The sequence below is a fragment of the Cygnus olor genome, chromosome 24 (genome assembly GCF_009769625.2).
Source record: "Cygnus olor isolate bCygOlo1 chromosome 24, bCygOlo1.pri.v2, whole genome shotgun sequence".
NCBI lineage: Eukaryota > Metazoa > Chordata > Aves > Anseriformes > Anatidae > Cygnus > Cygnus olor.
This window is the reverse complement of record NC_049192.1, coordinates 2,360,880-2,388,580: the sequence shown is the minus strand read 5'-3', so window position 1 is coordinate 2,388,580 and position 27,701 is coordinate 2,360,880. Positions and strand designations below refer to the sequence as shown.

General features: G+C 46.7%; 2 protein-coding genes and 1 long non-coding RNA gene across 9 annotated transcripts in view; 2 read left to right on the top strand and 1 right to left on the bottom strand.

Moving 5' to 3' along the window:
* The first annotated feature begins 230 nt into the window (after positions 1 to 230).
* On the top strand, positions 231 to 9,810 carry LOC121059304. The gene is made up of 4 exons (XR_005814478.1): positions 231 to 1,217; positions 2,906 to 2,957; positions 8,400 to 9,126; positions 9,370 to 9,810. It is a non-coding gene; the product is annotated as an uncharacterized LOC121059304 (long non-coding RNA).
* A 928-nt stretch (positions 9,811 to 10,738) lies between these two features.
* Positions 10,739 to 15,885, bottom strand: FAM72A (family with sequence similarity 72 member A). Its single transcript, XM_040536030.1, has 4 exons — positions 15,615 to 15,885; positions 14,418 to 14,495; positions 13,130 to 13,254; positions 10,739 to 12,222 (listed from the first exon to the last, which is right to left on the bottom strand). The coding sequence occupies exons 1-4, from the start codon at positions 15,770 to 15,772 to the stop codon at positions 12,128 to 12,130; spliced, it is 456 nt and encodes a 151-aa protein (XP_040391964.1). The 5' UTR covers positions 15,773 to 15,885; the 3' UTR covers positions 10,739 to 12,127.
* Positions 15,886 to 16,241: 356 nt separating this feature from the next.
* SRGAP2 (SLIT-ROBO Rho GTPase activating protein 2) overlaps positions 16,242 to 27,701 on the top strand; it is a 106,349-nt gene continuing 94,889 nt past the window's right edge. For 4 of the 7 annotated variants that reach the window (XM_040535450.1, XM_040535448.1, XM_040535459.1 and 1 more), the window contains exons 1-2: positions 16,242 to 16,366; positions 17,137 to 17,662. In XM_040535450.1, coding sequence (XP_040391384.1) covers positions 17,596 to 17,662 — 67 coding nt within the window. In that variant the 5' untranslated portion in view covers positions 16,242 to 16,366; positions 17,137 to 17,595. Of the gene's footprint in view, positions 16,367 to 16,451; positions 16,607 to 17,136; positions 17,663 to 27,701 lie in introns of those variants that run through there. The other 3 variants (XM_040535451.1, XM_040535449.1, XM_040535458.1) reach the window with 2 other exon arrangements.

Below are 27,701 nucleotides of genomic sequence, written 5' to 3'. Positions count from 1 at the left end.
ATGCACCGAAGTATGCACAGGTTCCCTGACAAAGGGGTTGCCCATGGGCAGCCAAGTCCCAGCGATCATAATCTCCTGGGACGACCTTGGTTTGGCCAGTGGCAATGGCAGTTACGGGATTTGAAGCTGGTTGTGGCTATGGAAAATCTGCCTTTCACCAAAAGACAAAACACAGCTGCAAAAAAAAGTTTGTGAAGTCAAATTAAAGACTAACCAGAGGAAAATGTCAGCAAAGGCATTAAATGAACCATTTCTGAGACTCTACTGACTTTATTCATTCCCTCATTTCTTACTTTGCTAATGGAGAAAGACATCAGAAGAAGAAAGGGAAAGATGCAGATCATGAATTAGACTGCCTGCCTAAACCAGACTGCTGATTTTCTTGAAAGCTCTGCTCTCCCCTCCATCCTGGCATTATCAGATATTGGATCTGTGTTTTGTGCAGAAGTGCCATGGAAGCATGCTTGCCCAATCAGTCCATATCTCTGCCTCATCCTCACAGTAAAAGCAGTGGTTAAGGCAGAAAAACACCCGCTTGAAAGCAGTCATTACAGCAACCTTCTATCCAGGGCTTGGCTGCCTTCACGGGGCAAGGGAATGAAAGTAAAGTGGATGGAAACTGATCTAGTGCCATTCAGCCGTCAGTGGGATGAGCAAAGACTTCAAGCCAAAATCTCTTTCCCAGCATAATGCAGTGTAGAAGGTGGCAGAGCAAGAAAATCCAACAGACGAGGAGCGTAACGCAGCTAACGTCTGGCAGATCAGAAAACCTTTCCTGCGCGGCTGCTGGATGTCGTTGCACAGAGGCAGAGCACGAGGCTGTGCAGCAGCTGGACGGGACGTCCTGTCCTGTCCTTCCCGTCGCTCTGCTCCTGGCTGCAGGCTCACCGCCTGTCCTCTGCTTTACTGCACGCCAGCGTTATCAGATGTGACTCAGAGAGGGTGCTTTGGAAAGCAGGCAGTGCTGGCGGCCTGTCGCAAGGGCCACAGTTGTCCTTTCCAGTGTGGCACTGTCCTCTAGTGGAAAAGGGGGCTGCCTGGCTATTTGCTGTGCTGTCCGGGCAGCTGCAGCTCCGGGGCACTTTTTGGAAGCTGATCATGGTAATCAGGCACGTTGTGGCTCCAGGAGGCCACCAAGCAGGCACGGCGTGGTTTTGTGCTGCAGTGTCGTGGCAGCTACTTGGGAGTGCTCGGGGGCTGCTGCGGCCCCCAGAAAGGTGAGAGATGGATTATTTTTTTTTTTTCCTGTTGTCTCCACTAGGAGAAAACAGATGCTGAGCAGGCCTCCTTCCTTCTGTACCCCACTGCCAATAATTGGATTTTAACTGGAAATTTTCTGGTTTTTTTTTTTTTTTTTTTTTTTTTTTTTTTTTTTTTTTTTTTTTTTTTTTGTCCCCAGGCCGGGCTGCGCTCCGGCAGAGGGCGCCAGGCACCGTGCCCGGGGCCAGGGGGTACTGGGGGGGCCTGGAGTGCCCGGGGCCAGGGGGTGCCCCAGGAGGGCCAGGGGGTGTCCCGGGGGTGCCCCAGGGGTGCTGGAGGCCGGGGGTTCAGGAGGTGCCGTGCTACTGGTGGGTGGCTCCGTGACGGAGCCAGGCGTGCCAGAAGTGTGCCAGAAGTGTGCCAAAAGTGTGCCAGAAGCAGGGGGGATGTGAAATTGGGCCGAAGCTGGCTGATCGCACTGCTGCCAGGCAGGGAAATGCCTTTCCAGCTCCGGTGCTGCCCTGGAGGCACCTCTGGTTTCTGTTACAAGTGATGTGGGAATCACCCCGTGGCCTGCTGCTCCCCGTGCAGACGTGGCTGCGCCGGGTGCTGGCTGCTGGGAATCGTTTTTGCAGCCTCTGGAAGCGCTGGCATCAGGGGAGGGCCTGCAGTATAATTTTCTCCTTTATTAGCACCACAGCTTGCACGGACAAGATCAGAGCCTGGTGGTGCTGCAGTTCAAGTAGCCGTGCCATTCCTTATCATCTTTTTTGTGTGTGTGTGTGTGTGAGGACAGTGTTTGTGCTCAGGTACGCTCCAAAACGCCTCACCTGAGGGGCTGTGACAGCCGGGGAGCAGGTACCATGTCTGCACCATGGAGGAGGTCAGTGAGCTGCCAGCCTGTGGCCAGACCAGGTGTAAGCTGCTTTTTTAAGAAGCCCTACATTGCTGAAGTCACTTCACAACGCTTAAGGGGAAGGGTGGCCACTTCTTCCTCTTTTGTGGCCACAGGTAAAGCTGTGACCCGAGCAGATGCTGGCGTTTTCACCCCGATCCCCTGACACTTTTGCCAGAGACATTTGCTCCCAGTCTGTGGGTCAGTTATCAGATCGCGTGCCCGTCAAAGTATGTCTGATGCCACTGGAGGTCAGGGTTTCGGGATGAATAAGACTTGCCAAGCAGAGCTGCTGCCGTTTCTTTTGCACTTGTCAATCCCAGGCCAAATCCCTTGCAAATGAGATGGAGGTCTGTGCCCCTGCCATGACATTCTTTTGGTTACACATAAGCAGCGAAGCATTTTGGAACTGGTTGGGAAATTTTCACCATTTTTCAAAGAGAGATTTGGTTGAGATTGCTTTGTTTTTGCACATATGAAATGTCTGGATTTTTTGCTTGTGTCTGGCAGCGGAGTTACAGCTAGAGAATATTCATACTGTTATCTTGCTGACTTTTCTCAAGCTGTTTTTATTCCTATCATTTTCTATCTCTGTATTGGTGCTTTTTTTTTTTTTTTGCCTTTTTATTTTTTTCTGCTTTTCAGAATAAGACAAGAATAATCTCTTGCATGCTTCAAACTGTGAGAAGAGTGGATTGGGTTGTTTCTGTGGCCGATTAGGCACACAATACGCAGACATTGTCCTGCCTCTGCGTTAGCCATGCCTACATAATGTCAGCCTGATTTTTGTCTTTTTACCTTTCTTTGAAGCTTCTGATGCAGCTCATGGCTCCAGGAGGTCTCAGCAATAAGGAACAGTAATGTAAGCAACATTTCTTTTGAGCTTAACAGCAGCATTTCTTACCCTGCCGCATGCTTCAAGAGTGACTCCAGGCTTGGCCGTGCATCTTGCAAAACTGATTTGGCATTCTTAGGAGAGCTGATGTTTTTGGCTAGTTGGAGCTTCTGATAAATGTTGTTGGCACATCTGATTTATTGTCTGACTCTGTTCCCAAGGAGACCACATATGTAGCAGTCTGAGATAAGCAGCTTATAACCCAAAGGTGGATGCCTTAAAATATCGGTGTCCCTTTCTCTGTTTCCATTGATAGTGAGCTCCTGCGTTTTCCCTGCTATCTCTATTTCACTCTATTAGCAGAGAATTAAATACTTATTGCTTTGCTGAGGATCCTCTCGGCCTTAAGATTTGGATGAAGTTATAAATTCAGTTGGATTTTCCGTTATCACTCTGAATGCAAATTTGTTGAGCATAATGCCAGTGTCTCTTATTCCATGGGTGATGACAGTTATCGTGCTGAGACCCAGAGCTGGAAGACTCCCGGCTCACCACGAAGCGTGCATGCATTTGCAGCACTAACACCCCCACGCCCCCACTCCTGCTTACTTGTGTGCTTCAGCCTCATGCTGTAGGGACCACGTTGGTTAGATGGAAGAGCACCTGTCCTGCTCTGGCCGTAGGACTTTACCAGCTGGGGAAGACATTTGATGTGTGGGGCGCAATTTGTCCTTACGGTGATCTTAGCAAGATGCTTTTCCAGTTGTAACTTCAGCAGATTTTTAAGCTATGTGACCTCAGCAATAGGAAAGACTGTCACCTTGGGTGTGCATCAGCACCAGGGATCACGGTACCGTTGGGTGTCTGCAGGGGCTGACAAACGGATATTTTGGGGCAACAGATTAGCAGCAATTTACATCAGCAAAACTATAATGGCAGGGAAAAAAAAAAAGATTTGGCAAACATAAAACACATGCTGTTTAACATGAAAAAAATAATGTTTTATTTTTAAAAATGGGAAGAGGAAGGAATCACATTATCTGTTTTACAAAGGAATTTGGAAGATATTGGGGGAGGTGGAGGTGCTCCTGTCTGGCTCACAAAAATATCCCCAAACTGTTCCTAGAGCTTTGGAAGCAAAGGATTGCTGTCTGGCACGATACTGGGGTATTCAGACTGCAGGAACAAAGACGGTTGTCTCCTGGCGAGCTGGCCAAGGCAGAGGGACCTATCTGAGCTGGAGGGACCTGCAGTCTACTCTGGCACAGCAACAGACCCACCTTTGGAGTGGCCCAGATGTGCTCCCTTGCTGAGGTTGGCAAGCCATCACTTGCTACCAGCCTCCCCTCCTTTCTGGCGAGAGGAAGGGTGAGTCTTGTCAGCTCCGCGCATACACCTTTTTCCCCTGAGCGCATTCCAGCTGGTTCAGCACCTGGGGTCAGTTTGCGAAGGTGTGCACAGGCCTTGCAGGCTTCTGATAGATAGATGCACCAGGCTGAGCCTGTACTTTACACTTTCCCTCCCACTGCCTTTGTTACACCCTTTTGGAGGCCGCATCTTGCAAACAGCAACCTCCCTTGTGGGAGCAAAAGAGACAAGGGTGTACTCGATGTCAGCCTGGGTCAGCAAAATGAAGATTACAGTTTCCTCATTTTTATTTTTATTTTTTTCTCTAAGCACCACATCAGCAGTGTGTATGAGGGTAGCAACCAAATAAAACAGTCATTTCTGCCTAAATACCTCCCCTTCCACCAGCCCCTTTGCAGTGACCGCTGACCTGTCAACTCAGCGAACAGGGAAAGTAAAGCTTAAGAAACAAGTCCCTGGCTCTGTGCTGTGGCACCAGAGCCTGTGTTGGTGCTGAGTGTCTGCTCTTCAAAGTGCACATCTTCCAGCCAAGAAATACTTGGTTCGTGTCTCTTGTCCCTAGGCCATTTGCAATCCAAAGCTGGTTTCAGGGAGTAAATCAGGCCAGCGTGAAATTCTGTGGGGGAGAGGTGAGGGAAACGACAAAGAGGGAACGAGTTCTTTTTCTAGCAGAGAAATTTTCAGACCATAATTAACGTGTCTTCTCCTTGCATGTATGTGCTTGCACACACCCAAACATAGCTGTCTTTGATCTCTGCAGGGAGGCTCAGGAGAACAGAGACTGTAAGATCAAACTTATTAGGGACGGAGCATGGGGATAACTGCCCTGCTTTCCCTTGGGCTTTGGAAAATGTCAGGCGTGGATTCACCTGGTAGCTCTTACTAGCCCTTATAGCACAGGAGGAGACGTGACAGACCTAAATAAGTAGCAAGGCACCGAGAGGGGAAAGTGATGCTGCTTCTCCTGTCAGGTCTGGCAGTGTACACTACAATTAGTGCCAAAATCATCCGTGCCCACATTTTGAACCCCCTGGCAGGAGCTGGCAGAGGCTCGAGTGATCCAGGTTGAGTGGCAGGTTGTTATCAAAGTGCCTGCCACTGTCCAAAATCTTCTTGTTGTTAAGTCCTGTGATTTTTGTGGCTGGATTACAGCAAGTGCCCTCAGCTCCCTGGGAATCTTCCATCGGAGTGGCCCAGAGGTAAGGAGCGATTCAGAGGCATGTGTTGTCACTGGCACGTCTGTACCAAATCAGTGGGCACCTAGTTATCACAACGAAAGGTTTTTTTATAGTGGCCAGGACCAGTTTTATAAAGCAGTGTTTGAATTGTGATTCCACACGATGACTGGAGTTAAAAAACGGGCACATTCTGCTGAATTTGTACCTCCTGACACTTGTGAATGCTGCCTCCTAGTAACAGGTGAGGGGAAAAAATGTATCTATCTGGATTTTCACTTCTAAGCTACACAATTATTTGTGGGGGGTAAACTTCACTGAGTAAAATTCACTTCCAACCTGTGTTCCAATAAAAATTTACAAAAGCAGAGCAACATTGTGGAAAGTCTTGTGATGGACCCTTGCACAAGAGAGGATTGCTTCATTTTTTCCAAACACTTTCAGCATTAATATCTGAGTGAATGCTGGGGTGAATCTGTAATAGCTTTCACAATCATCCCTCAAATGTGACCCTGTATTATTCCATCTGTCTTTTTAACCAAATAATTCTCTGCTGGTGTAGGCTTCGTTGGCCACTTTGTGAGGAAACTATTTGGTATTTTGGTGGCCTAAAACAATCTACTTCTTTCTCTATTTCCAATTATGCAGTGATGAAGCAAGAGATTAATTGAATCAGTCAAAGGAAGTGGCTTCGAAGTCATTTAAAAAACGTGTAAGGACCTAGATTTTGTATCTAGCAGTGTGACACAGTTTTGCTTACATAGTCTTTGAAGGTGCACTCTTAGTCCTGTTTTGGGCACAGATCCCATCTATGCTGGTCTTCACATGTTTTGGGATTTCTAGCTTCACACATTGTGCTTTAGTTTAGGCCTAAGTCCTCTTGTCATCTTCACGCTGAAGATTGGCACTCTTCAAACTCGGCGCAGCTTGCTTGGTGCTGGAGCACTGACTGCACGCCACCTTGTGCCTCTTCCTTTGTCGGTGTCTGTTGAAAAAGCTGTCCGGGCGTGTTCCGTGAGCTTCACATAAACAACAGGCCAGACTCATTCTTGCTGAAGCTCTGTCAGTCTCAGAGCTAAATGGATATTTGTATTTTTTAAACTAAGACAAATAATTTTTTGATAATGGAGCAGCTACTGGGAAAAGCTCCAAAAGGTGCAGACAAACTGTGTGTGAGCTTCGTATTCCCATTTTTTTCAATGTCCTTTGGTCCCCAAACCCCTTTGCTTATCTGGGCAGTCTGTTGCTGGAGCATGACATAGGTAAGAAGAGGCAAAATCACATGACTTTATTAGTTTATTTTAAATTCTCTTTAGTTTGCCTTGTATACAGAACTGTCAGATGTGCCCAGTAGACACAAGACCTGTTTCCCTTTTGGTTTTACGTTCCTAAATTACTTAGGAAGACAGTCCCCAAACACCTGTATTTCTGGCATTGTCTCCTCTGTTAGTGGAAATTTCCTATCCCAAACCAGGCCATATGCTGGAGTGGGATGAACTAATAAGCTTCTGCTGTAGCACAGCAGGGAAGAATCCTAGTGTGGCTGCAGTTACGTTGGGGCGATACTGGGTTATTTTTAATTAGCACTTTTCTCCAGGAAATAAGCATAGTCAGAGAAATGCAAAAGATCAAGCCTGTTTTATCAATCTTGCTTTATAACGGCTTGCACAAATTTCTACATACGCTGACATGCAGATGGCAGTGCATAAGAGTGCTATGGTGCTAATTTCCCTTGTGTGGCATTACCCAGAGACATCAAGCTGTCAGCATTCAGATGACATAAGAAGTGAAGCACCAGAGATTTTGTTTGGCTTATATTTGACTGGCTTTGTTCCCTGTTATTTTTTTCCCCTCACTGGTGTCCAAAATGTGAGGCATGCCTTCTAATGAGAAATCAATAGAGTGCAGACTCACTTTGTTAAGCTTGTGTCACGCATGCAAGATGACAAGAAACACTGCAGACAGCAAAGCAGCTAAAATGTCCCCCTGGCTAATAGCTGCTCGGAAAATGCTGATGCTTTTTCAAAGCATAGCACGGTTGATATTTCCTGATGAGAGGGAATTTTGGGTGGTGCATCAGCAACTTGGAATTAATTTCACAGGAGACGTTTGAGGCAGGCATCCTGCTTTTCTCTCTTGTCATTCTTGCATACTGCATAATTCGAGAGCACTTCTCTTAGTTCCATGAATTCTGAATTTATACAGGTTTGGAATAACCCGTTTTCCATGTATGCTTTTGATGGGTGGCTATAGGGTATATCCTCGTTGTGTGATAGAGCAAGAGAGAAACCTAATAATGCAGTAGAACTCCAGAAATGCTGGCATAGAGACAGCTTCTTGCGTGAAGTATGAGATGATTGAGTACGTGCTGGAAGAGCTGAATATATTCATAAACTTGCAAATGCACGTTGGAATAGGAAGAACTTATCCATAGTTGCAGGAACAGGCCCAGCTCAGGTCTCTGTTGTAGTCTCAGAACAAAGGAGGCTCCTCTTCAGATCTACGCAGTTCAGGCTTTACCTCTGATCCGCTCTGATAGAGCCAGTCGTGCCGTTCCCTTACGATCCTGTGGCTATTCTGTTTACAGTGTACGTTCTTGGAGACTACAAGTCACCGTGCTTGTACAGGTTCTTGCACAACAGGCACCCACAGCTGTTATACTATACTAGCCTGTAGACACTCCCTTAATCCAAATAATAGTACACAAAGGTTGTTTACTTGGGATATGCACTGTTCCTTGGGGTATGCTTTCAGAAACCACACAGGTTGCAAACGTAATAAACTATGTAACAATGACCTCTCACGACAAAGTAATTAGGTGATTTATAATAATAGGCCATTTTAACTGACTTAAAAGAGAGCGCCAGCTCTTGTATGCCAGAGAAAGGAGCTGAGAAGGCTTAGTTGTTTCTGTCTCTTACCGTAGGTCTCTTCCTCAGATTCAAACCCTGAGTCTCTTGGTCCCAGTCCTAGGAGAGGTGACCCATCTGTCATTGGGTTTGAAGTGGATGAACTGCATTCCAGGCTAAGAAGAGAGTGCCTTTCAAGTTGAGCCTCCCTCAATAATCAACATATCGGTTTGTACTGATAGAGATCACCTACTGAATTTCATTAGAGTGATGCTTACCGTGGTCCTTGCAGCATGCTGTCTACTTGGCAGCTGCTTTGCATCCTGGAGTTGGCTGCAGTTCAATGGTAAAGGAATTCTTAACTGTTTGTCATTGTAAAGCACTTTGGGATGAATGGTGTTACATAAATGTAAGATTATGATTAGGCATTAATCTGCACCGAAATAATGAAGAATATTTAAATGTGCTTTTTCTTCCAGTAAGTCTTATTTAATGTGAAGGGGAATCAATTTATCACTGTCTTGCCATGACTTTCTCCTACCCCTCCAGCTAGAATTGCAAATTGTGAATTGCAGAGAAGAAAACGGTTGGCTGTCAACGGCAGCATAATTGCAAATGGCCCCGTGATCCAAACTGAAGCTATTTATCCTCAGCGGCTTTTGGAGTTCTACTTTCAAATGTTTTCATCCAAACAAGTCAGTGACCCTGAACCTACAAGGCCATATTACACAAGAACTCATAGCTGCAGAGCTGCTGTGCACGGGCCTGGTACATCGTGTGACAGACGAGCACCCTGTGGCAGAGGTAATGCTACGGGCATTAAGGCTGACTGCATTGATTTCAACTGAGCTGTTAGTGCCAGGAGACTCTGACGGTCTTGCGGTAGCTCTGACTTTGAGTTTAAAATTTGAGAGACTTTGCCTGCATTTAATCTCTTCTGAATAAAACCAGATCTGATTAGAGACACCCAAGTTCTTACAGTTACTTGCTGTGTGTACCTTAATGAACAGAAGAGAAAGGCCTTAGGACTGGGTTCTTGTTTTTCAGCTTTGTGCTCTGCTTTTGACTCCATTGGCTGCGCAGCAGAGATCACGTAAACTTTCACTGTAAAACCCTTAGAAAGGACAACAGCTACCCAGCTCTTCCGTGTTACTGACCATGGATCCAGCAAGAAGCCGAACCCTGCTGATCCATTCATTCTGGAAGCTATCTGCCTTACTGTTCAGCATGATTATACCACGTACCGCACAACCGTACCCTTCCAAGTGATTCATGAGGTTCCAGGGCTTTGCTGTAACGTATCTCGAATGTCAACGAGTACAGAGAAAGCAAAAGACTGGCAAAGTAGAGACCTGAGTTGTTTATTTCAAACAAAGCTTTGGCTGGGTTGAAGTATTTGGGAAGGTTTCTAGAAGCACCGATCTAGTTTTGTGTCAGCTTTTTTGTATTAGCAGTATCTATCAAGCTGGAAAGTATTCTCCTATACAGGGTAAGTCTTGGAACCTTAACCCAAAATATTAGGGCCCTGTGAATGTGGAGTAGTGGCTACACCACAAACGGCTTAGTCAGTTTTTTTTAAATTTCACATAGAAAGCAGCCCTAGATATGAGTGGTTTGTTTGGCAACATTCATAACAGGTAGAGCAATAGATGATGTTTGTTTACTTTGCATATAATACACACAACTACTTTATCCCCCAAAAAAGGATGGAACAAACTTAAGAGTTGGCTCATTTTTTATTTCAAGCTGATGTCTGGTTGCGAAGAACTAGCTCAAACAGGCCTGTGTAATTAAAGTAGTTCACAGTAGAACTTCCAGTTCTATGTGCAAGAACAGATAGAGAGCAAATTGAGAATTAATGACTTGTTGTGAAGAAATTACAGTCCTCCACTACTCTATGGGTAAAGAGTGAGAACAGCTCTCCAGTCAACTCTGCCATTGACACAGAATTGACTCATTGACAAATGGTGAGTTTTTGGAATGTTGACAGTCGTGAGCTTGCAACAAAGAATTCTACTATGGGATTTTTGTTTTGAACTATTATGTTCTTTATACAAAACCAAACAGTATCAGATGTATTTTTAGGTCATGAATTCTGTTGGAAAAATTTGTGTTTAGCATCACCTTGCCAGCTTACTACTGTAGTTGCAACATGGTCTAATTCATGCAGCATAGAAAACTGGCAAGAAGTGGGATGTTTGGTTATTACAGGAGTTAACTAACCAAACACCCTTAAGACTGAGAAGCTGACAAGCTTCTCAACCAAGAGAAGGGGATTTTTTTGGTCTTTGAAACAAAATCATAGTAGGAAGAACCTAATAATTCAACCTAATTCTGATAGAAGATACTGTTCCATTGTTTTCTTTATCTAACTGATATCATTATATATCCATATTTATTACAGCCCATAGAAAAGTACATAGTCCAAACCTTTTATTTAATGAGCAAACATAATACACGAAATCCAAACAAGACCTATCTATACATAGGCGCGCACACACACACATATACACACAAATATACATTTAAACAATGCAGAAGAGGTAGCACCATTAGGAAATATGTACCGTGCAGTAAAAATACTAGGACAAGTCAGATTTGTCTTCATTGCACCTCTTCAAAGTATCAGGAGAGGCTATAGAATGATTTATTCAACATCAATCCAAATTTGGAAGTGTTGCCAGTTCTCTTATGTGACCGTAACTTGAATTCTCCAAAGATGATCCTTCAGGAGACTAGCTGAAGGGGACAGTATTTAGTTCATAAATTAAATACTATGACCGTAACAACTCCGGTAATGAACTTTAAATCCATTACTGCTTAGAGGAATGAGATTGTCTCTATGCTTCAGGATGTAAGGCTAGGCACAAACACTGAATATTTTATTTGATTTTTTTTTTATTCTAGAAAAAGACACAATCAGATGAGTAAATCCTGTTTTAGAAGAATGCCTATCCTATAAGGTAAAAAAAAAACAAACAAATCTGGATGGATTTTATTGCTGATTTTAACTACTCTAGTAGTTAATTGTCCCAAAGTTACATTAGACATTAACAAACTTCAGTATTTTGATTTTAGTGGGGGGAAGGGGAGAGAAAAAAAATGGAACTTGATCTCTGCAGAAACATGATCCTGAAAGTACTGAAAGATGAAGACCGGAAGACTCAGTAAGACAGCTCCCCAGTCCACATTCAGGAGCGTCCTAACATGCCTCGGATGCCTAGAGAACAAGCTGCTAAAAGCAAGAGACCAAGATAATAGAGCCAAAGCTATAACGCTTCAAGACACTTGTTCAGTGACTGTATACTCAGAATGAAAGCTCTGGGCAATGAATGGTCTGTGTGACTACTTAAGCAATGTTGCTTCAGAGCATCATCCATCAACAAAACTGACTATTTTTCAAGATTTTAAAGCTCTACTTACAGCATGTGAAAGACTTTGCTCCATGAATACTGTTTTAGGAAAGAAGAAAAATACAGTTAAGGCGGCATGTCAACTGTTGAAACTTATGTGTAAGAACAAACCAGACCTAGACCTCAGTAAGTGCACCTGCCATCTGCATCTCTAATATCTGACATTCAGATCTGTTCAAGGCACGTCTCCAGTCAGAATGATACACGCAGGGCAGATGCAAGAGTTTAAGGAACACTACAGTGACAGAAGATGACATCTTACATGATTCTTTTCCAGATTTCATAGTTCTCTCTATTGTTTAGGCTGTGATGGGCCAGCAGGAAGAAGAGTCCAAAACAAACAGCAATGGAAGGTATCTAGGGAAGATACTGTAGTATGTTGTAGATAAATGCTATCTGATATACTCCTCCTCAGAGATGCATGACACATCTTCATCTGTGTTTTCCTCCAAATCTGGCAAGTTGCCCCAGAGCAATACATTCACACCTGGTGGGAAGGAGGTAAGACAGAAGAGGAAGAAAAAAATATATATTTTTGGATGGTGACCTTATTTTTAAGTTGCTCAACTGTCTATTTTCAGTAAAAGTACTCTTATAGCAAAAACTGGTAAGTCCCATTCACGTTAAATATATGAAGATTATTTCCTGTTTTTCTTCCAAAGTGACCTTGTAAATGTTGTTTACAGCATAGCTCAAAGAGTAAGTCCCTGTCTACTGATGTATTCATATCGCTAATTCACATAGCTATTGATAATCCCCTCATGGCTCATTTATTTTTAAATGCATTGATCTGAAACACAGGTGACACTGAAAGGTTTAGACAACAAGTTATTCTCGTGTGCAAGGAGGTGAAATGATTTGTCAGAATGCTATGCACTCCTGAGGACTCGAGGCAAATTATGCTAGACACTTGGCATCCAAAGAAGACCTAGCTGAATAAAGGAGCTAGCATGAGCTGTAATTTCAGCTTGAGCTAATGGGGACTCAGTTATACAGGGTCAAAGTGACAACATGACTCACCCAAAAAGAGTGCCCATCGGACAGCTGCCTGATAGCACAGTAAAGCTATACATACCGCTATAAATAGCAGCTGGTGGCTGTGTTGTTTATAGCAGTTATGATATTGCTCCAGAAAATCCTGACTTTCACCCACAAGAACGGTAGGTTAAGTTTTCTGATGAAAATTAATTTCTACTAGAAATTTTAACTTACGAAGTAGCTACAACTACCTCCCCCAAAGTAGTTTGCTAGATTAGCAACACAGCAACACTTGCCGTATGCCTCCATATGTTATACGCTCTCCATATGCTTTAACTATATTGAGATGCCTCATTAGAAAGAGGATTTGGAATTCAGGATTTCAGGGAAGAGAAGGAAACATATGTGTTCCTTACCAGAAGAGTCTAGTCTGTTGATGCCAAAGACTGCTTGGCTATGAAACATCCAGAAGTGGCCATTATTACAGGACAGCAGGCAAGGTTTGCAGGGAGAAATCACATGATAACCAACAACGTTACCGCTAGAAAGACAAGTGAAATAATGAGCAACATAAATGCCTGATGAAAAGATCGATGTTGTTTTTTCTAGCTGAAATTAACATTAAATAGCCAGGGTACAAGCCCATTATGTGATGCTCCTATTTTGATAAAGTTAAGGGAACGTAATTAAACAAGCATCTTAAGTGTTTTGAAAACGTCTGTCAGGAGTTACAGAATATCTAAGCTTTAGATCTTTGGCACAGAGAACTATTTAGTAACCTGAATTGTGCAATCCAGATTAGTTTACATAACAATGGTATTATATCACCAATGGCGGTGTATCTTTAGTTTGAAGGCCAGTGAGTCCATTGGAATCAAATCCATCACGAACATACAGTCCATCTGTAACGCAGCACTGTGCATGAGAGTGTGTCAGGAATAGGGAGAGACTAAGAGTAATATCTTTGAGAGAGTCCAAAACTAATATCCTTAAGACTAAGAATATGGAAGCTTTATCTGCTCTTCTAGGTCAAAACCTTGAATGACGTTTTTCTCCCTTCTCAGTCATGCACTCCAGTGAGATATTTCAATTTCTCTACTTTTGTCATAAAATTTAAAATGCTGTGTTCCTATCATAACCTGCCCTCTCCCCTTTAAATCCAAAGGAGGTAAAAGTCTCAGTTAAGAAGCTGAAAGGATACTCTCAAATAACGCTACAAGAAATGCATTACTGGAGTTGTTTTTAGTCTTAAATATCATACATTAGTAAAGAGGATAAAAGAACTCCAAGAACTTTAGTGACAGCATCTTCCATCTGCTAGCGACAAGCAGATCTGCCAAGAGGATGTTCTATTAATTAGAATATGAGTAAGTACTTCTTACTGTGGCCTTATTCACACAATTATCTCAGTGTTGAAGCAGACATTTAATCAGGCAGGTGGCATGCAAGCTTTCCCATATACTCAGACCGACAAGGTTGTCACATTTCCACTTGGGACTTGCACAGAAATAGACTGGCAGCCAGGCCCAGAAGTAGTGGGCTGAGTTTCTATCAGGCAGCATTAAATCTGAAATAAAGTATGCAATCTGTTCATTCATCCCTTAACTTTCTCACTGCAGTAGCCTCCAGTGAGAAGGCTGAACGGCATTGCAGCAGTGCATGCGTGCTTGAGAAGGTGCTAGTGTCATCGGGTGACATGCTTACCACTTTAAACACGCGATGTTCTTCAGCTTGCATTTGCAGATTTCAGTAACATAGCAGCTGCCGATGAAGTCAACAGTACTAGGTGGGAAGAGAGTAAAAATATCAAAGTTTAGATACATCCCTGATTACAACTGCAAGGTTTTGACAGCACAGGCATGAAGTCACAGCGAAGGGATGTTGGTGTTAGTGTTGTGCTTTCTCAAGAGCACGCAGTGCCCTTTACCTGTCAGTTAGCAGCCGTGCTCATGTGGGAACAAGAAAGCACCCCAAGACGTTACGTTAATGCGTCACAAGTCACCTCAACGTAAACCAGTAAGCAGCAGTTCTCTTGATACTTACTGACACCTACACGCTGGGGCCCTGCCGCTCTCACCGTGACTCCACCAGCCACAGATCTGATTACAGATGTCGCCCTGGCTCCTGGCGGGTCTCACCTAAGCCTCCTGCCCGGTACCTCAAAGGCTGGGACATTTAAAAGTGAGCCTCTGATTTCTTATCTCCTCTTTAACCCCTACTCCCTCATCAGCATGCTGCTTTGCAACCTCATTTCCTTGGCATTCAAATGCCGTGGTGAGAACGAAGCAGGCAGCACGGGGCCTGGGGGCAGCACCAGAGCCAGGCAGGTTCCACGGAGGCCAGAAGGGTCCTGATCTTCCTCCTATTCTCCCTCAACCGCCTCCTCCTCTTCTTCCTTCTCCTTCCCCCAGGTTCCTCCTCTTCTTCCTCATCCCTTTCCTTTTCTTTCTGCTCCTCTTCCACTTCCTCCTGTGGCCCCCTCCTCTCCCCTTCCTCCATCCCCCTCTTCTTCTTCCTCCATCTCCCTCCTCGTCCCCCTCCTCCTCTTCCATCCTCTTCTTCCTCTCTCTCCATCCTCCTCTTCTCCTTCTTCCCTCCTCCTCCTCCTCCATCTCCTCCCCCTTCCTCCCCTTCTTCTTCCATCCTCTTCTTCCTCTCCCTCCATCCTCCTCGTCCTCTTCTTCTTTCTGCCCCTCCTCCCCTTCTTCCTCCTCCTCCTCTTCCTCCTCCATCCCCATCCCCCTCCCCCTCTCCCTCCTCCTCCTCCTCCTCCATCCCCATCCCCCTCCTCCCCTTCTTCCTCCATCCTCCTCTTCCTCTCCCCCCATCCTTTTCCCTCACAGCCCCTCCCGGCTCCCCCCTCAGCGCTGACAGGGCCGCGGGGCCTCCCCGGGGACTCACCCTGCGGGGGGGATGTCTGTGGAGTACAGGTCGGGGGCGGCGCCGGGGGCGGCGAGCAGCGCGGCCCGCATGCCGCGGGAGCTCAGCACGTGGCGGCAGAAGCGGCAGCACAGCACGGCCACGCAGCGCTCCGCGAAGGCGCCGCCGGGCCCCGACATGGCGGCGTGAGGGGGAGAGGGGTGAGGGGGGGGCGCCGGGCCCGGCCCGGTAACGGCCGCGCTCGTGCCGCCCGTTTGAATCCCCAGCCGCGGCCGGCCGTTGGGCGCCGCACGCCCCGCCCCCTGCTCTGATTGGCGGAGCCGAGGGAAAGCCCCGCCCCCTCCCCCGTCGCGGTTGGAGGAGTCTCGTGGCACCGCCCTCGCCGCTTGGTTATTGGCGGAGAGGCACGCCCTGCTTTGCTCCCATTGGTTCGTCCATCCGTCTTTCCGCGCGCCTCGCCCCGCCCCTCCGCAGTCCTCGGGGCGGAGGCCGCCGCGCTCCTCCACGCCCCGCCCAGCCCCCCGTGAGGGGGCGGTGCCACCGCTACCCACCGGGGGGCGGGGCGGGCGGGGAGGCGGCTCCTTCTCATTGGCCGCCGCTCCCGTCGCTCATACCCATCCCCGCGCGGCGATTGGGCGCGGGGACGGAGGGGCGGGGCGGGGCGGTGGGCTGGCGACAACGACGGCGGCGGGGGGGCGAAGTGGGGGGGGGGGAATCGGGCGGCAGCGGCCGGAGGACGCCGGGCGGGCGGGAGGCGGCTCCGCGGCGCCCAGGTAACCGGCCCCAGGGCGAGCCCCTCCCGGCCCCCGAGCCCCCTCCCGGCCCCCGGTGGAGCCCCCCCGGTTCCCTCCGGTCCTCCCCCAGCCGCAGCCTCCCCGCCGCGCGCCCCCCAGGCGGGGCTCGGGGCGCCGCGGCGGAGCCCCGGTCTCCGTTCGCCTTCCTCCCGGAGCCCCCGGGGCTTCCTTCCCCCGCCGGCCGCATTGTTCGTGCCGGGCGGGACGCGGGGCCGCCGGGTGCGGCGCTTCTCGGGTCGTGTCCCGCGGGGGGGGGGGGGGGGGGGGGAGCTCGGAGCCTTCCTCCCTTCCCGTCCTCCGCAGCCCCCCCGGGCTTAACGGGGAAAAAAGGGAAAAGGGGGGGGAAATAGGGGAGAAAAAAAAAAGGGAAAAAGGGAAAAGTTGAGCCCTGCCTCCCCCTGCCTGCAGGCTGGCGGGTGGGGAGGACGGGATTTGGGGGATGGGGGGACGGGGATGGGGATGGGGATGGGGGGGGGGGGGTCAAGATTGGGGGCAGGGGGGACACGGGGATGGGGACGGGGGGTTATGGGGTCGGGGATGGGGGGGACAGAGATGGAGGGGACAGGGATGGGGACACGGGGATGGGGGGGATTAGGGACATGGGCACGACCCCTGTTGCCCCCCACCGCCCCTTCTTCGTTGCAGGGGGGGCACCAGGTTTTGGGTTTTTTTTTTTTTGGGGGGTGGCTCCGGGCCGGTTTGGGGGCGGCTGCGGGTCCCTAACGCCGCCGTTTGTCGCCCCCCTGCAGGCGGACAGACCCCAGGACGACGGCCGCTGCGTCCTCCCCCTGCCCCTGCGCCCGGCTGGGGTTTGGTTCTCAGCGTCTGCAAGGCGAGAAAAAGCAGAAAAAGGAGAAAACCCCCCCCAAAACCCCACCCCGGATCGCTCCGGCCCCGCCATGCGAGCCTCGAGCCCCGCTCCGCCGCCGCGCTGCTAACGCCGGGGGAGCCCCCGGGGGCTGCGGGAGCGCGGATGCTGCTGCGGGGGGCTGCGGTGCGAGCGGCCGCCCCTGGTGCCCGCTGCTGCCTGCCTCTGCCCCCCTACAACGCCCCACGCCCCATGGACTGAGCTTTGGGGTTTTTCCCCCCCCCCCCCCCCTTTTTTTTTTTTTTGGCCTGGGGGAGAGGGTAGGAGGAAAAGCGAGGCGCTGCGCGGCTCGCCTGCTGCTGGATCCGCTCCTAGGGCGAGCCTTTTTGGGGGAGAAAACATGACGTCGCCAGCCAAATTCAAAAAGGATAAGGAGATCATAGCTGAGTACGACACCCAAGTCAAAGGTAAGGCATCGCTTTCTTTCCCTCCGCTTCCTTGCTGCAGCCCTGGCTGGCGGCTGCGGAGTTTGGGTGGGGAAGGGGGAAACGGGCTGCAGATCGCCTGGAATCCGCAGGGCTTTCTCATAATGCAGCGCCCTGGCGGGTTTGCAGTGCTTTTTCGCGGCCCCCACAGGGTAGGTTCCACCCGTGGCGGTGCTATTTTAAGGTATCTCGTCGGTTTTACCGAGTGCAGCGGATCTCTGAGTGCTGAGAGATCCATGTTTTTCTGCCTGGTGTTCGAAAATAGGGATTTGCGTTGGAAATATGACAGCCGGTTAATTGCTTTTTAATCCTCCGATCGTAGGAATCTTTTTAAAATCTGTGCGGTGTCAGAAGAGCATATTGCAGTCGGCAGTAATTGGGACCTTGCTTAGGGTCCCTGCAAAGCTGTTTGTGCTAGAAAGTTCCATTATTCGGGATTTTGCTCTTGGTGAGTCCCTCATTGCTGCCTGCTTTTTCATTCTGTGCTCTTGAGTAGAACTCCTCAAGGTTGCAGTGTGGGTATGCACACGTACATTTGCATGCATATAGAACTGGATGAAGCGAACGCGTCAGTATTATTCCAGTATCGTCACAGGGAAGGGAAGAAAATGTCAGAAGCATGTTTGCAATGATCATGCAAGTCTTTTGCAGGATTCAGCTGGCTGGGCTTCAGGCTATCATGTGCTCTGGGTTGAAAAAAAATGGTGAAATGTCTACTTAGCTTCTTATTTTTTGCAAAGTTTTCAATATAGCACTTATTAAAAATAATTATTGCTCGTGTACGGCTTGATGTATCGCTGCTAGGAAGTTATGAGATTTAATGATTTATCTAATTGGTTAAAACTTGCTTGGTATGCTTGTAGCATGCAAGAAAGATGGCCTTCGGGCAGGGTTGATTGAGTTAAATCGAAGCGATTCAAAAAAATGTGATTTAAATCTGAGTAGGAAACGTAGATTAAAACTGACAATTAAAATATTATTTTGCCGTTATGTACTTGGCTATTTTTCATGCTGGGGGGTGTTCACTGGTTGCAAATCATTAAAACATCTTGTTCTACAAGATGCATGTCCTACGCTGACCTTAGTGCTGTGTATCTAGAAGAAGTTTTGACATTTTTGTTTTAAAAAAAAAAAAAAAGGGCAGGTATATCTGAGGAAGTATAAAGCTGGATAGGGGTTCATTTTGATTTTTTTTTCAATTTTTGGATTCGTAAAGTCAGAAATGGAGAAGAATGGGTTTCTTTTTTACTAGTTTAGTTTCTGTTCCTGTTTTCTCGCCATTGTTGATGGAAATGGGAATTGAAGCCAGTGTAAAATTAGAGGCTTATATGTTCTTTCATTGTTTACCCCATCAAAATATGCGTGATAGTCTGTAGCCACAATATTTGGATTTAAACCAAAGAAATGCTGATTGTAACTGGTGGAATGGACACAATAACGCCAAACGAGGCTTGAGAATTAGTAGGGCTTATCTTATCTCTTGCTTTTTGATGTGTTAGAAAAGACAAACCACCTTTCCTCTCCCAAAAAGAGACCAGCAGGATGCGTACAATGGAGTCGGGCCTTGCCCACGTGCAGAGACCGCTGCTGCCCACCTCTGAAGGTACTCAGCAGAGGCCTGTCAGTTCGGTCTGTAAACGTGGTCCCAAAAACGAGGTGTTTGGCTTCTTGCCTTACCAAACCTTCCTGTCTTAACTGAGATGAGGTGAAGAAGAGCAGGGCCATGCTGGTTGGCGGCGTGCCCCTCGCGCTCCCTTGATGCCCGCCAGCAGCGAGGGGCGGCCCGGTGGCAAGCCCAGCAGTGCTGCGGGGCCATGGACAGGGCCAGCAGTGGCTGGCAGGAGGTGCTGGGCCCTCTCGTACCATTCCTGCAAGAGGGAGGTGTAGAGTGCTGACCAGCTTGAATCCACGCCTGAAGGTAGGGCTGCAAGCTTGGTGCATTGCCTTGTTTGCTTCTGAGTGCAGCAGGGAGCTCCTCTTCTCCACCGGGCTCCAACACTGGGCGGTGGGCGTCTTCAGCACTTGTCCTCTGGGAGCAGGGCTGCAGGAGACTTCACGGTTACAAGCTCTTTCTTAGGCTTCGTGAGGCTTGCCGTACGTCTCACAGATGCTTTGGTTCCAAGTCAGGTATCCATTTAGCAGTATCGGAGTGGGAAGGCCTCTTGAGCATGTACTTCAAGAGGCATGCTGGTCTCTACTGAGGTGGTTCTAAACATGCTTAAAAGTGTGGTGCTGCCTAATCATTAAACGTGGTCCTTACGGAAAAACTTTGGTGTCCCAATCCAATTCTTAACCTACGCGCAGGAACAGTCTAGAAGCAGTGTTAACTCTGATTGTGGGTTATTTGGTGTCTTCTCTCTTGTGTTGCGAAGTGATGCCGTGAAGCGGTCACCGTGGGAGTGAGATGAATCAGGTGCTGGCGTGCTCCATACGCTGCAAGGTGTCATCTGTTTCTCTCAGATGAGAAAATCCTCTGATATTTTTTCTGGCATTTAGAAACTTGCTGTGTTCTTTGCTACGCGCCGTTCCGGGCTGTGCGTTGGAAGCTGTGCTTACAGGCATCGTTTGAAACCATTAATCCACTAGCGTACTCAAGCACTTCAAGTTATTACTAATAGAATGATTGAGCTTTGTTTAAAAATTTAATAGCCTTAAGTTAATCAAGACCACTTAAAGAATAGTACTGCTGCATGGTTAATGGATCATTTCCACAAAACTTTGTTTTTCTGCTGCTGAATCAACTTGGCATCTTTTGTTGTGAAAGGTGCACGGGGGGCACAGGGTGTTGGCGACCGAGACTTTCTGCTCTCCCTTGGCCTTGACCCATGGGTATTTGTTGTCTTCTTCCAGCTGCCAATTCCCTGCTTTTTGCGATGAAGCTGGCTCTTCGTGGTTTGTACATGCAGATAATGAGGGCAGGGAGATCAACGGTAGGTTGAGATGAATTTCTGAAGATTCAGAATTCCTTCTTACACGAAAAACTTCTTGCCCAGGGACTAGGAGGCAAGAAGAGAGCAATGTTTCTTATGAGCTTCCTTCCAGCTGTGGCTGCCTGATGACCCCCTGTTCTCCTGCATCTGGAGGTTCAATTACAAACTGCTGTCTTCTGCAGAAGTGAATTAACCTGTGGAGGTGTCCAGACAAGGTGGCTTTCCTAAACAGCTGCTCTGACTTACCTCTCTTCCTCTGAGTCTCCTGCATTTAATGGTTGCAGCAAAGCCTGGCTGCAGGGCTGCGCCGCTCGCCGTTTCACACTGGTGGTGAAGAGAGGAGAGGCTGCAGGCATGGGCGCGCTCTTCTTGAAAGATTTGCCACAAATGCTGCTCTTTGAGGGGAAAAAACCTCTGAAATGGCTTTGTCATGTGGTAGGAATTCTCTTGACAAGATGACATGGGGTCAGCAGGGGAGGGAAGTGCTGCTTTGATATGTTTCTGTCCCATGTGCTCGCAAAGATTATGAGTTCTGTGAAGCTGGAAAGTGAGATTCTGTGGTCTCCATATGGAGCCTTTGATAGCTCAAGCTCATCCCCTTGTCTGGATTGTCTCTCCCAATTCCTTTGTGCAAGTTGCGGTAAGGCAGAGATAATTAATTTATGCTGTGCAGTGTGCTCCATGTGCGATTTGGACGCTGCCTATCTGTGCCTGACCGAGGGCTGTCAGGCTGTTTTTTGGGTTAACATATTAAATTGGAGTGTACATTTGCTGAGGAAAGAAGAGCCAGTGATTTATCTCTTAATTCTTCTTTTCTTTCTCGTCGTGTCCCACGAGAGCATTATATTTAATTAGTTTGTATAAAGCTCCAGTAAATAGCTTCATGGTTTGGGCTCCAGAAATTTAATACTGACATTTTTTACGCAGCGAGGGTTCGTGAGCCGCTTCTGTCCTTGAGCAGGCTCTACCAAAGGTTAAAACGCATCTCCTGCAAATCTTGCAGTGCAGTTCAAGAATTGCTGGGAATATGAAAAATAGATGAGTTCATCGTAGCAGGAGCGAGCCCGGCACAGAGGTGGCTGCGTGTTTGTCCAGCTGAGAGCATCTCAAGCTAAGGGGAGATGCCTGGTAAGGGGACCTTCAGGCAAGCATCCTCCCAGGTGCTACCAAATCCACGGTACTGTAACATCTAAAACTTCCCCCAAATTGCTGGTATGTTCCAGTAAATCCCCTTTTCCTCTCTGGATCGAATGGCTGGTGGTGTATTGGAGCTGACTGATCTTTTGCCTTGAGTGCTGCCCACAATCAGCAGGTGTCTCGTTTGTCTTCTCCATCTCCTGGCTGCCCTGTGTGATTTTAGACAGCCTTAGCTCTGACAAGTGGTGCTGAGCTTCTTTATCAAAGGTTACAAAAGCAGCTGTGGCTGGGTCAAGCAGCTGTAATTTGGGCGATAGGAAATATACCGCTTTTGGTGGTGATTTGAAACAAGAAAATTGGGATTTCTCTCAACTGTTGTAAGCTTTCTTTTGTTAATACTTTGGATAAATCAATTCAAATAACCAATTTCTTTTGTTATGACCTAGGAATTTCCAGTATTGTTGACATTTTATAGGTGAGGTGATTTCTGTTGTGCAGGTCTTCAGCTGAGGTCGCGGAGTTGGTTCCTGCCCACCATGATTCTGTTTGCAGATCTTAGCGCTGCGTTCGTGTGCTACGGGTGAGCTCCTGGCCACTGCTTCGGCAACGCCTGTTTAATACCAAGTGTAAATAGGCTCTTCAGCCACGCACCCTGGTGTGGTTTGGTGGAATATTTCTAATTTTGAGATTGGGAGTTTGTATATATTGCATTACCATTGACATTTAAAATGTAAAACTACCTTTTAAGGGTTTTTTTTTTTTTTTTACAGTTAATCATTACTCTGTGTGTGTAAGTGATTCCATTTGTTTGCAACAATGACTTGCTCCAAGCTCTGGCTGTGGAAGTGCTTCAGAATCATCTGTTTCTCTGCAGTTCTTGATAGTGCAAATCCCTCGAGTTTTGGAGCTGCTCAGATTGGGCCAACTGAGCTGCCTGCTGCCAGGAAAGGGGGAAGGGGCTGTTGGGAGATTGGTTTGATGTTACAGCAATAGTTTGTGTTTCTTTGTCTTGTGTATGGCTCCTACTAATGGATTATTAGTGAGGATTGTTAACGAGGCAGCAGAGAGGTGAAAGAATTCAGTTTCTTCCTCCTTTCCTCTCCTAAATTCCCCTTGGGTCTCTTGCAGATCCACCGAGTGTTGCAAGGCGAGAGACCAGAGCTGACCGTGAGACCTCCGTGCACTGCCATTTCTTCCAAAAGCAGAAGAAATTGTCAGAGAACTCCAGGAGGGCTCTCTATAAAAAGTTTACTAGTAGTAGCCAGAGTTTTCCTAAATTTCTAACTGAAAGAGCCCCACTACGTTTTTCCTTAGCTCTAACTGGTTTCCTTTTGTGGTAAGGGTACACATGAGTATCTTTCCCTTTTTCTTTCAGTTACCTCCTGACTTCTCTTTTTTTTTTTTTTAATGCGTACTATTTTTTTGCCCTTTTTTGGAATTTACTTGGAAGAACCTATTTGCCTGATCAACTTTCAGTTGTCTTTATGAAGAGTGAAAAGTCAAAATCTTTGAGATAAAAAGTATGTCTCAACACGTTCTTTTGAATAGCTTTTGTTACGCCACGCACAGTTTTGATTCATTACTTATTACTTTATGCAGTTCATTTTTGTATGACTTTTGCAGATTTCATGGTGGTTTTTTTTTGAGATTTCTGTGCAGCTGCAGCATCATGGGAGTCCTGCTCTCTGAAGGTTGTCAACAATTTGTAGGTGATGGAGGCAAGTGGCGTTATGATTTGACTTGCCAACTGACAAAAAAGTGAGGAAAATGAGAGGAAAGGGTCTTGACTTCACAGAAATTCCATAATTAGAGTCTATTCTTCATTTCCACTTTGTCTTTCTTCTTTTCTTCCAAAATGGCAATGTTACAAAAGACAAAGCAGAGCTTTCTTTTTGTGAAATCTCTAGGTAGTGGGCAGTAAAACTCTTGAATTGAGTGTTTGAAGTCAGTAAATGCATATGCATTCAGAATAACTGCTTCGAGGAAGCTCAGCCTGTATTTTTTTCCATGTAGATGCTGCAAGTGGATTTGAGCCATTTTAAATGTTATTTCTTGCCATCAGAATAACTATTCACCACTGTTAAATTGTAAAGCTTCTGACCCAGTCATTTTGCTTTGAACTGGTGCTGTGAAAGTTGATCAGTGCTTGACCAAAAAAAATCTGAGGGGCTTGGGAATTTGAAAATAAGTAAATAAATTGTTTCCTCTGTGATTCTGGATGTAAACCTGCCGGGTGTTCTGTGCAGCTCCTTTGCCATGGTTTGGTCTGGTGTGCACACTTTTTGTATGCTGCAGCATGTTCCAAAGGATACTGCAGGAAATCCTTGGCGTAAAACACAAGCTGCAAATTTACAAATTGCTCGCCGGGTTCTCCCCTGTCGTTCAACGAGTGTTTTTTCAAACATTTTCTCTCAAGGTGTTGTTCAGTGTGGTGCAAAAATTCCTGGGTCCTAAGCGCCTTCAACAAGCCACAAAATGATTTTTGCACAAATTTATTTCTGTGAAACCAGCTGAATGAGGCCGGCAGCTGATTTATCTGGTGGCACATAAGCAGCTCCCGGCTTTTGGGCTCTTGAGAAGGAGCCAAATAAACAGATTAGCTCTAAACCAAGCATAGATTTTTTTTTTCATTAGTGAAGAGCTGCAGCAGGGTAATTTGGTCAGTCCTACTAATTCTGAAGTTTTATTATTGTCGGACTTTCCAGGAAGAGCTTTTTGGCCTCCATTCTTTTAAATAGGGAAGGTTTTTTCAGTTTGTTTTTGTACCGCTGTCGTTGGACAAAGGTTTTCATGCAGATGTAAGCCACGGAGCAATGCAATTCATAGATGGTGAGTGCTCGCAAATTGAATCTACCTAAAATACCGGCAGTAGTTGCCCGGGAGTTAGTCCCTGACTTTCTTTGGGTAGCTCTCCGGTCCCACTCGAATGATGTGCTCTCGTTTTTCTTGGAGGAAGGCAAGTTTTGTTTGACAGACCTGTAGCTGACAGAATTGCTGAACTGTCCTCTCTGAACAAGTGGATCAATTGTTTTCTGAGCAAAGATCCTCAGCCTTGGTCAATCAAAATATTTCCATGTCACCGTCATGTTTTTGTAAGGCAAACTGTGCGGAGTAATTGAACCTGGCTTTCTTGCCATGGCCCTTAATACACTGCTAGCTGAGGAGGGATAGGATGATAAGCAGCCCAAAAATTAGCACTTACTCTATAAGCTGATTGTTTAGAAAGATGTTTTTCTGTTTCCTTTGGTTTTAGCCTCTGTGCTGAAGCAATCACCCAGGATTGAGGAGACCTCTGGTGTTCTGGGGCTGGTGCACGGTGCTGTGTGTTCGATCTGTCTGCGCCGGCTCATCCGTTCCTGGAGCAGAGCAGCACGTGGCTGTAAGCTTTTGTTGTAAGACGGGAAGGTTTTTTCCCCCTGCATTTGCAGTTTGAGACTTGGTAATGATTGATGGGACTCCTTTCTGTTGGCCGTTTCTCACCCTCCCCGTTTCCCCGCCGTGCTGTTGCTCCAGGTGCAGAAGCAGTCGCAGTGGCACTGCAGATAATGTGGCAAATGGTGATCTTTTAATCACCAGCCTGTTCAATTTTGTTCAGAGGGTGTCTGGATATTGCAATAATAAAATATGATGCTGTCTGCTGTGGATGGAGGCTTAGCAGTGGGAAACCTAGAGGGGAAGAGCGGCTTGTGCTAGCTAGCCCTTCGCAGGCATCGCCCTTCCTTGGCTTAGTGAGCTGGCTGAAATGGGGTAGGGGCTGTCGTCTAGGCATTAGTTGATCCCCTGGTTTCCCTTCTCAAGAGGGAGCGAGTGATCCGTGCAGGGCAGGAGAAGACCAAATTGAAGGACAATTTCAAGGAACTTTCAGGGCTGTGGTGTGTTACGTGTGATTATACCTTTATTTGGGGACTATTTAAGATGCCTACTGGATGAGGTTTAAATACAGCGGCATAAATTAATGTCATGTCTTTGAGGATGCTCCTGCATATTAGCATTTAATTTGCAAAGTTAGATGGTATGGGAAATTCCACAAAATGCTTTCCTTTGTGCTGGCTAGCACTGGGGCAATGCTCTTGCTATTCTACTGCTAGGAGTACCTGGTATCTAAAACGTGCTGTATGTGATGTTTGTGCTTTAAGGGGAGAAAAAAACCACGCAATTATTCATGTTTCATTAGCACTGATTGTTCTTAAAATATAAAGAAGTCTAACACAAGGGCACGGTTATGGGTCGATGAAGCTCGTGCCTCATACCATGTGCTGTTCCCCGGTGCAGTGCCCTTCTCCTTGCCTCATCCCAATCCACCTGGGGGTTTCTTGGTGGAAATCACGACTGCGATGACTGAACTTCTGAAGCTGTTGATGGCATTATGAATAACCATCTGGGAAACTACAATTAATGAACCGAAATGAAGCTTTCTAGAAAATGGATGCTCTTCCACCTTCTTGGAAAGCCACAGTGATACCATGTGCCTATAAAGCTGGATTTGGACGTGCAGCACAAAGGAAGGGCGGAGTGAAGTTTAATAAAAACGCTTGTGCACCTTCCTTCTTAAAGGGTTTCTCTCCTAATGGCAGCATTTGACACATCCAGTGACAGGGTTCATTTTATTTATTTATTCTGTCTTCAGTACATGGAAATTCAGGTCTGTGGGCCATAAAACAAAAATATCGCTCCTGTGTTTTTAAAATGGGGATAGCAACGCTTCTCAGCACCAGCTCTATTACAGGTTTGCTTTGAAGAGTCATATCTGATGAATGTGAAGTGCTTTGAAAGCTCAAGATAGGAAACATGTCCATAAGCAGCCATTATTACCGTGAAAAAAATTGTCTCCCTTTTTATTAATATGTGCATTGGATATATTAAGGAACAACAATGACAAACCATAGCATACTAAATATTTTATGAAGTGTACCAGTACAGAGCTCTGAAGGGAGACATGGAGGCTTTTCCCCTGCGTTCGATAACCAGTTATTCAGAAACTTAATAAATGAACGTCTCTGTGAAGTGGTTTTGGACAGGAGCCTGTGTTTGCTTTGGTCTCCTTATTGAAAATAACTCTTCCTAACTTTGTGTTCTTTCCATCTGTTGGAAAAAGAGGCTTGCTTCATCCCATTTACCCCTTAAAATCGGTAAACCACCGATATTTCTGCCTTGCAGTGGGCTTGTTGCACCCATACCAGCTCACTAGGACCGACTCCCCAGCACTGAGGAAGGATGCTGAGCCATGAACAAAAGGCTGCCAGTAAACGACTTAAAAGTCTGCAGCTGGAAAAGGGAGGGGGAACGAGTTTCTGTGCTCTACAGAGGGAGGAACAAATGCAACATTACAAAGGTCACAGGATATAGTAATGATGTTTGGATGGAAACTTAACTTGCTATGAATGAAAATGTGCTCTTGTGTTTTCCCCCTGGAGCTGAATGTCTGAAAACTCTGGATACTTGTTGTTCTGTTTCGTTTCTATTTTTTTACTCTCTTTTTGGCTCTCATGAGCTTCCATGAGTTGTGCTATAGAAATAAGAAACATGGAGGGCAGGCAGCACACAGCTGCTGGCAGAGGCTCCAATGCCACATCTCTGTTGCTTTAACCAAAGCTGTGGCGTTATTAATTCCTGGCTAATCTAGTGCAACTGTCTGAAAGTCAGAGATTGCTCTGTGCTGAAAATATTCATAGGGTTGCTTTGCAGCGAGCTTGCTGCGCTGCCAGCGGCACGGTTGCTGGTGCCAGGGGAGCTCCGAGCACGGGCTGAGCACTGCTCCTTAAGGCAAGTGTGCGTTGTGTTGTCTAAACGTCAGTGGAAAAGGTTTTGACACCTAAATTGTAATACTTTATTTTCTGCAAGAGGCATGCCGGTTAGTTTCAATGGAGGGTTCTTGGGTTTTGTTTTTCCTCTCCAAATGACGAAGGTGCTGAGCATGGAGCTGTGCCGAGGGGTTCCTGCAGCCCCAGAGCAGA

What these genes read in the sequence shown, in the direction of transcription:
- FAM72A (XM_040536030.1), bottom strand. Translation starts at nt 15,772, where the DNA reads ATGTCGGGGCCCGGCGGCGCCTTCGCGGAGCGCTGCGTGGCCGTGCTG. An exon ending in ACAGACATCCCCCCCGCAGG is followed by an intron (nt 14,496 to 15,614) that starts GTGAGTCCCCGG and finishes CTTCCCACCTAG; the next exon opens with TACTGTTGACTTCATCGGCA. An exon ending in AACATCGCGTGTTTAAAGTG is followed by an intron (nt 13,255 to 14,417) that starts GTAAGCATGTCA and finishes TTGTCTTTCTAG; the next exon opens with CGGTAACGTTGTTGGTTATC.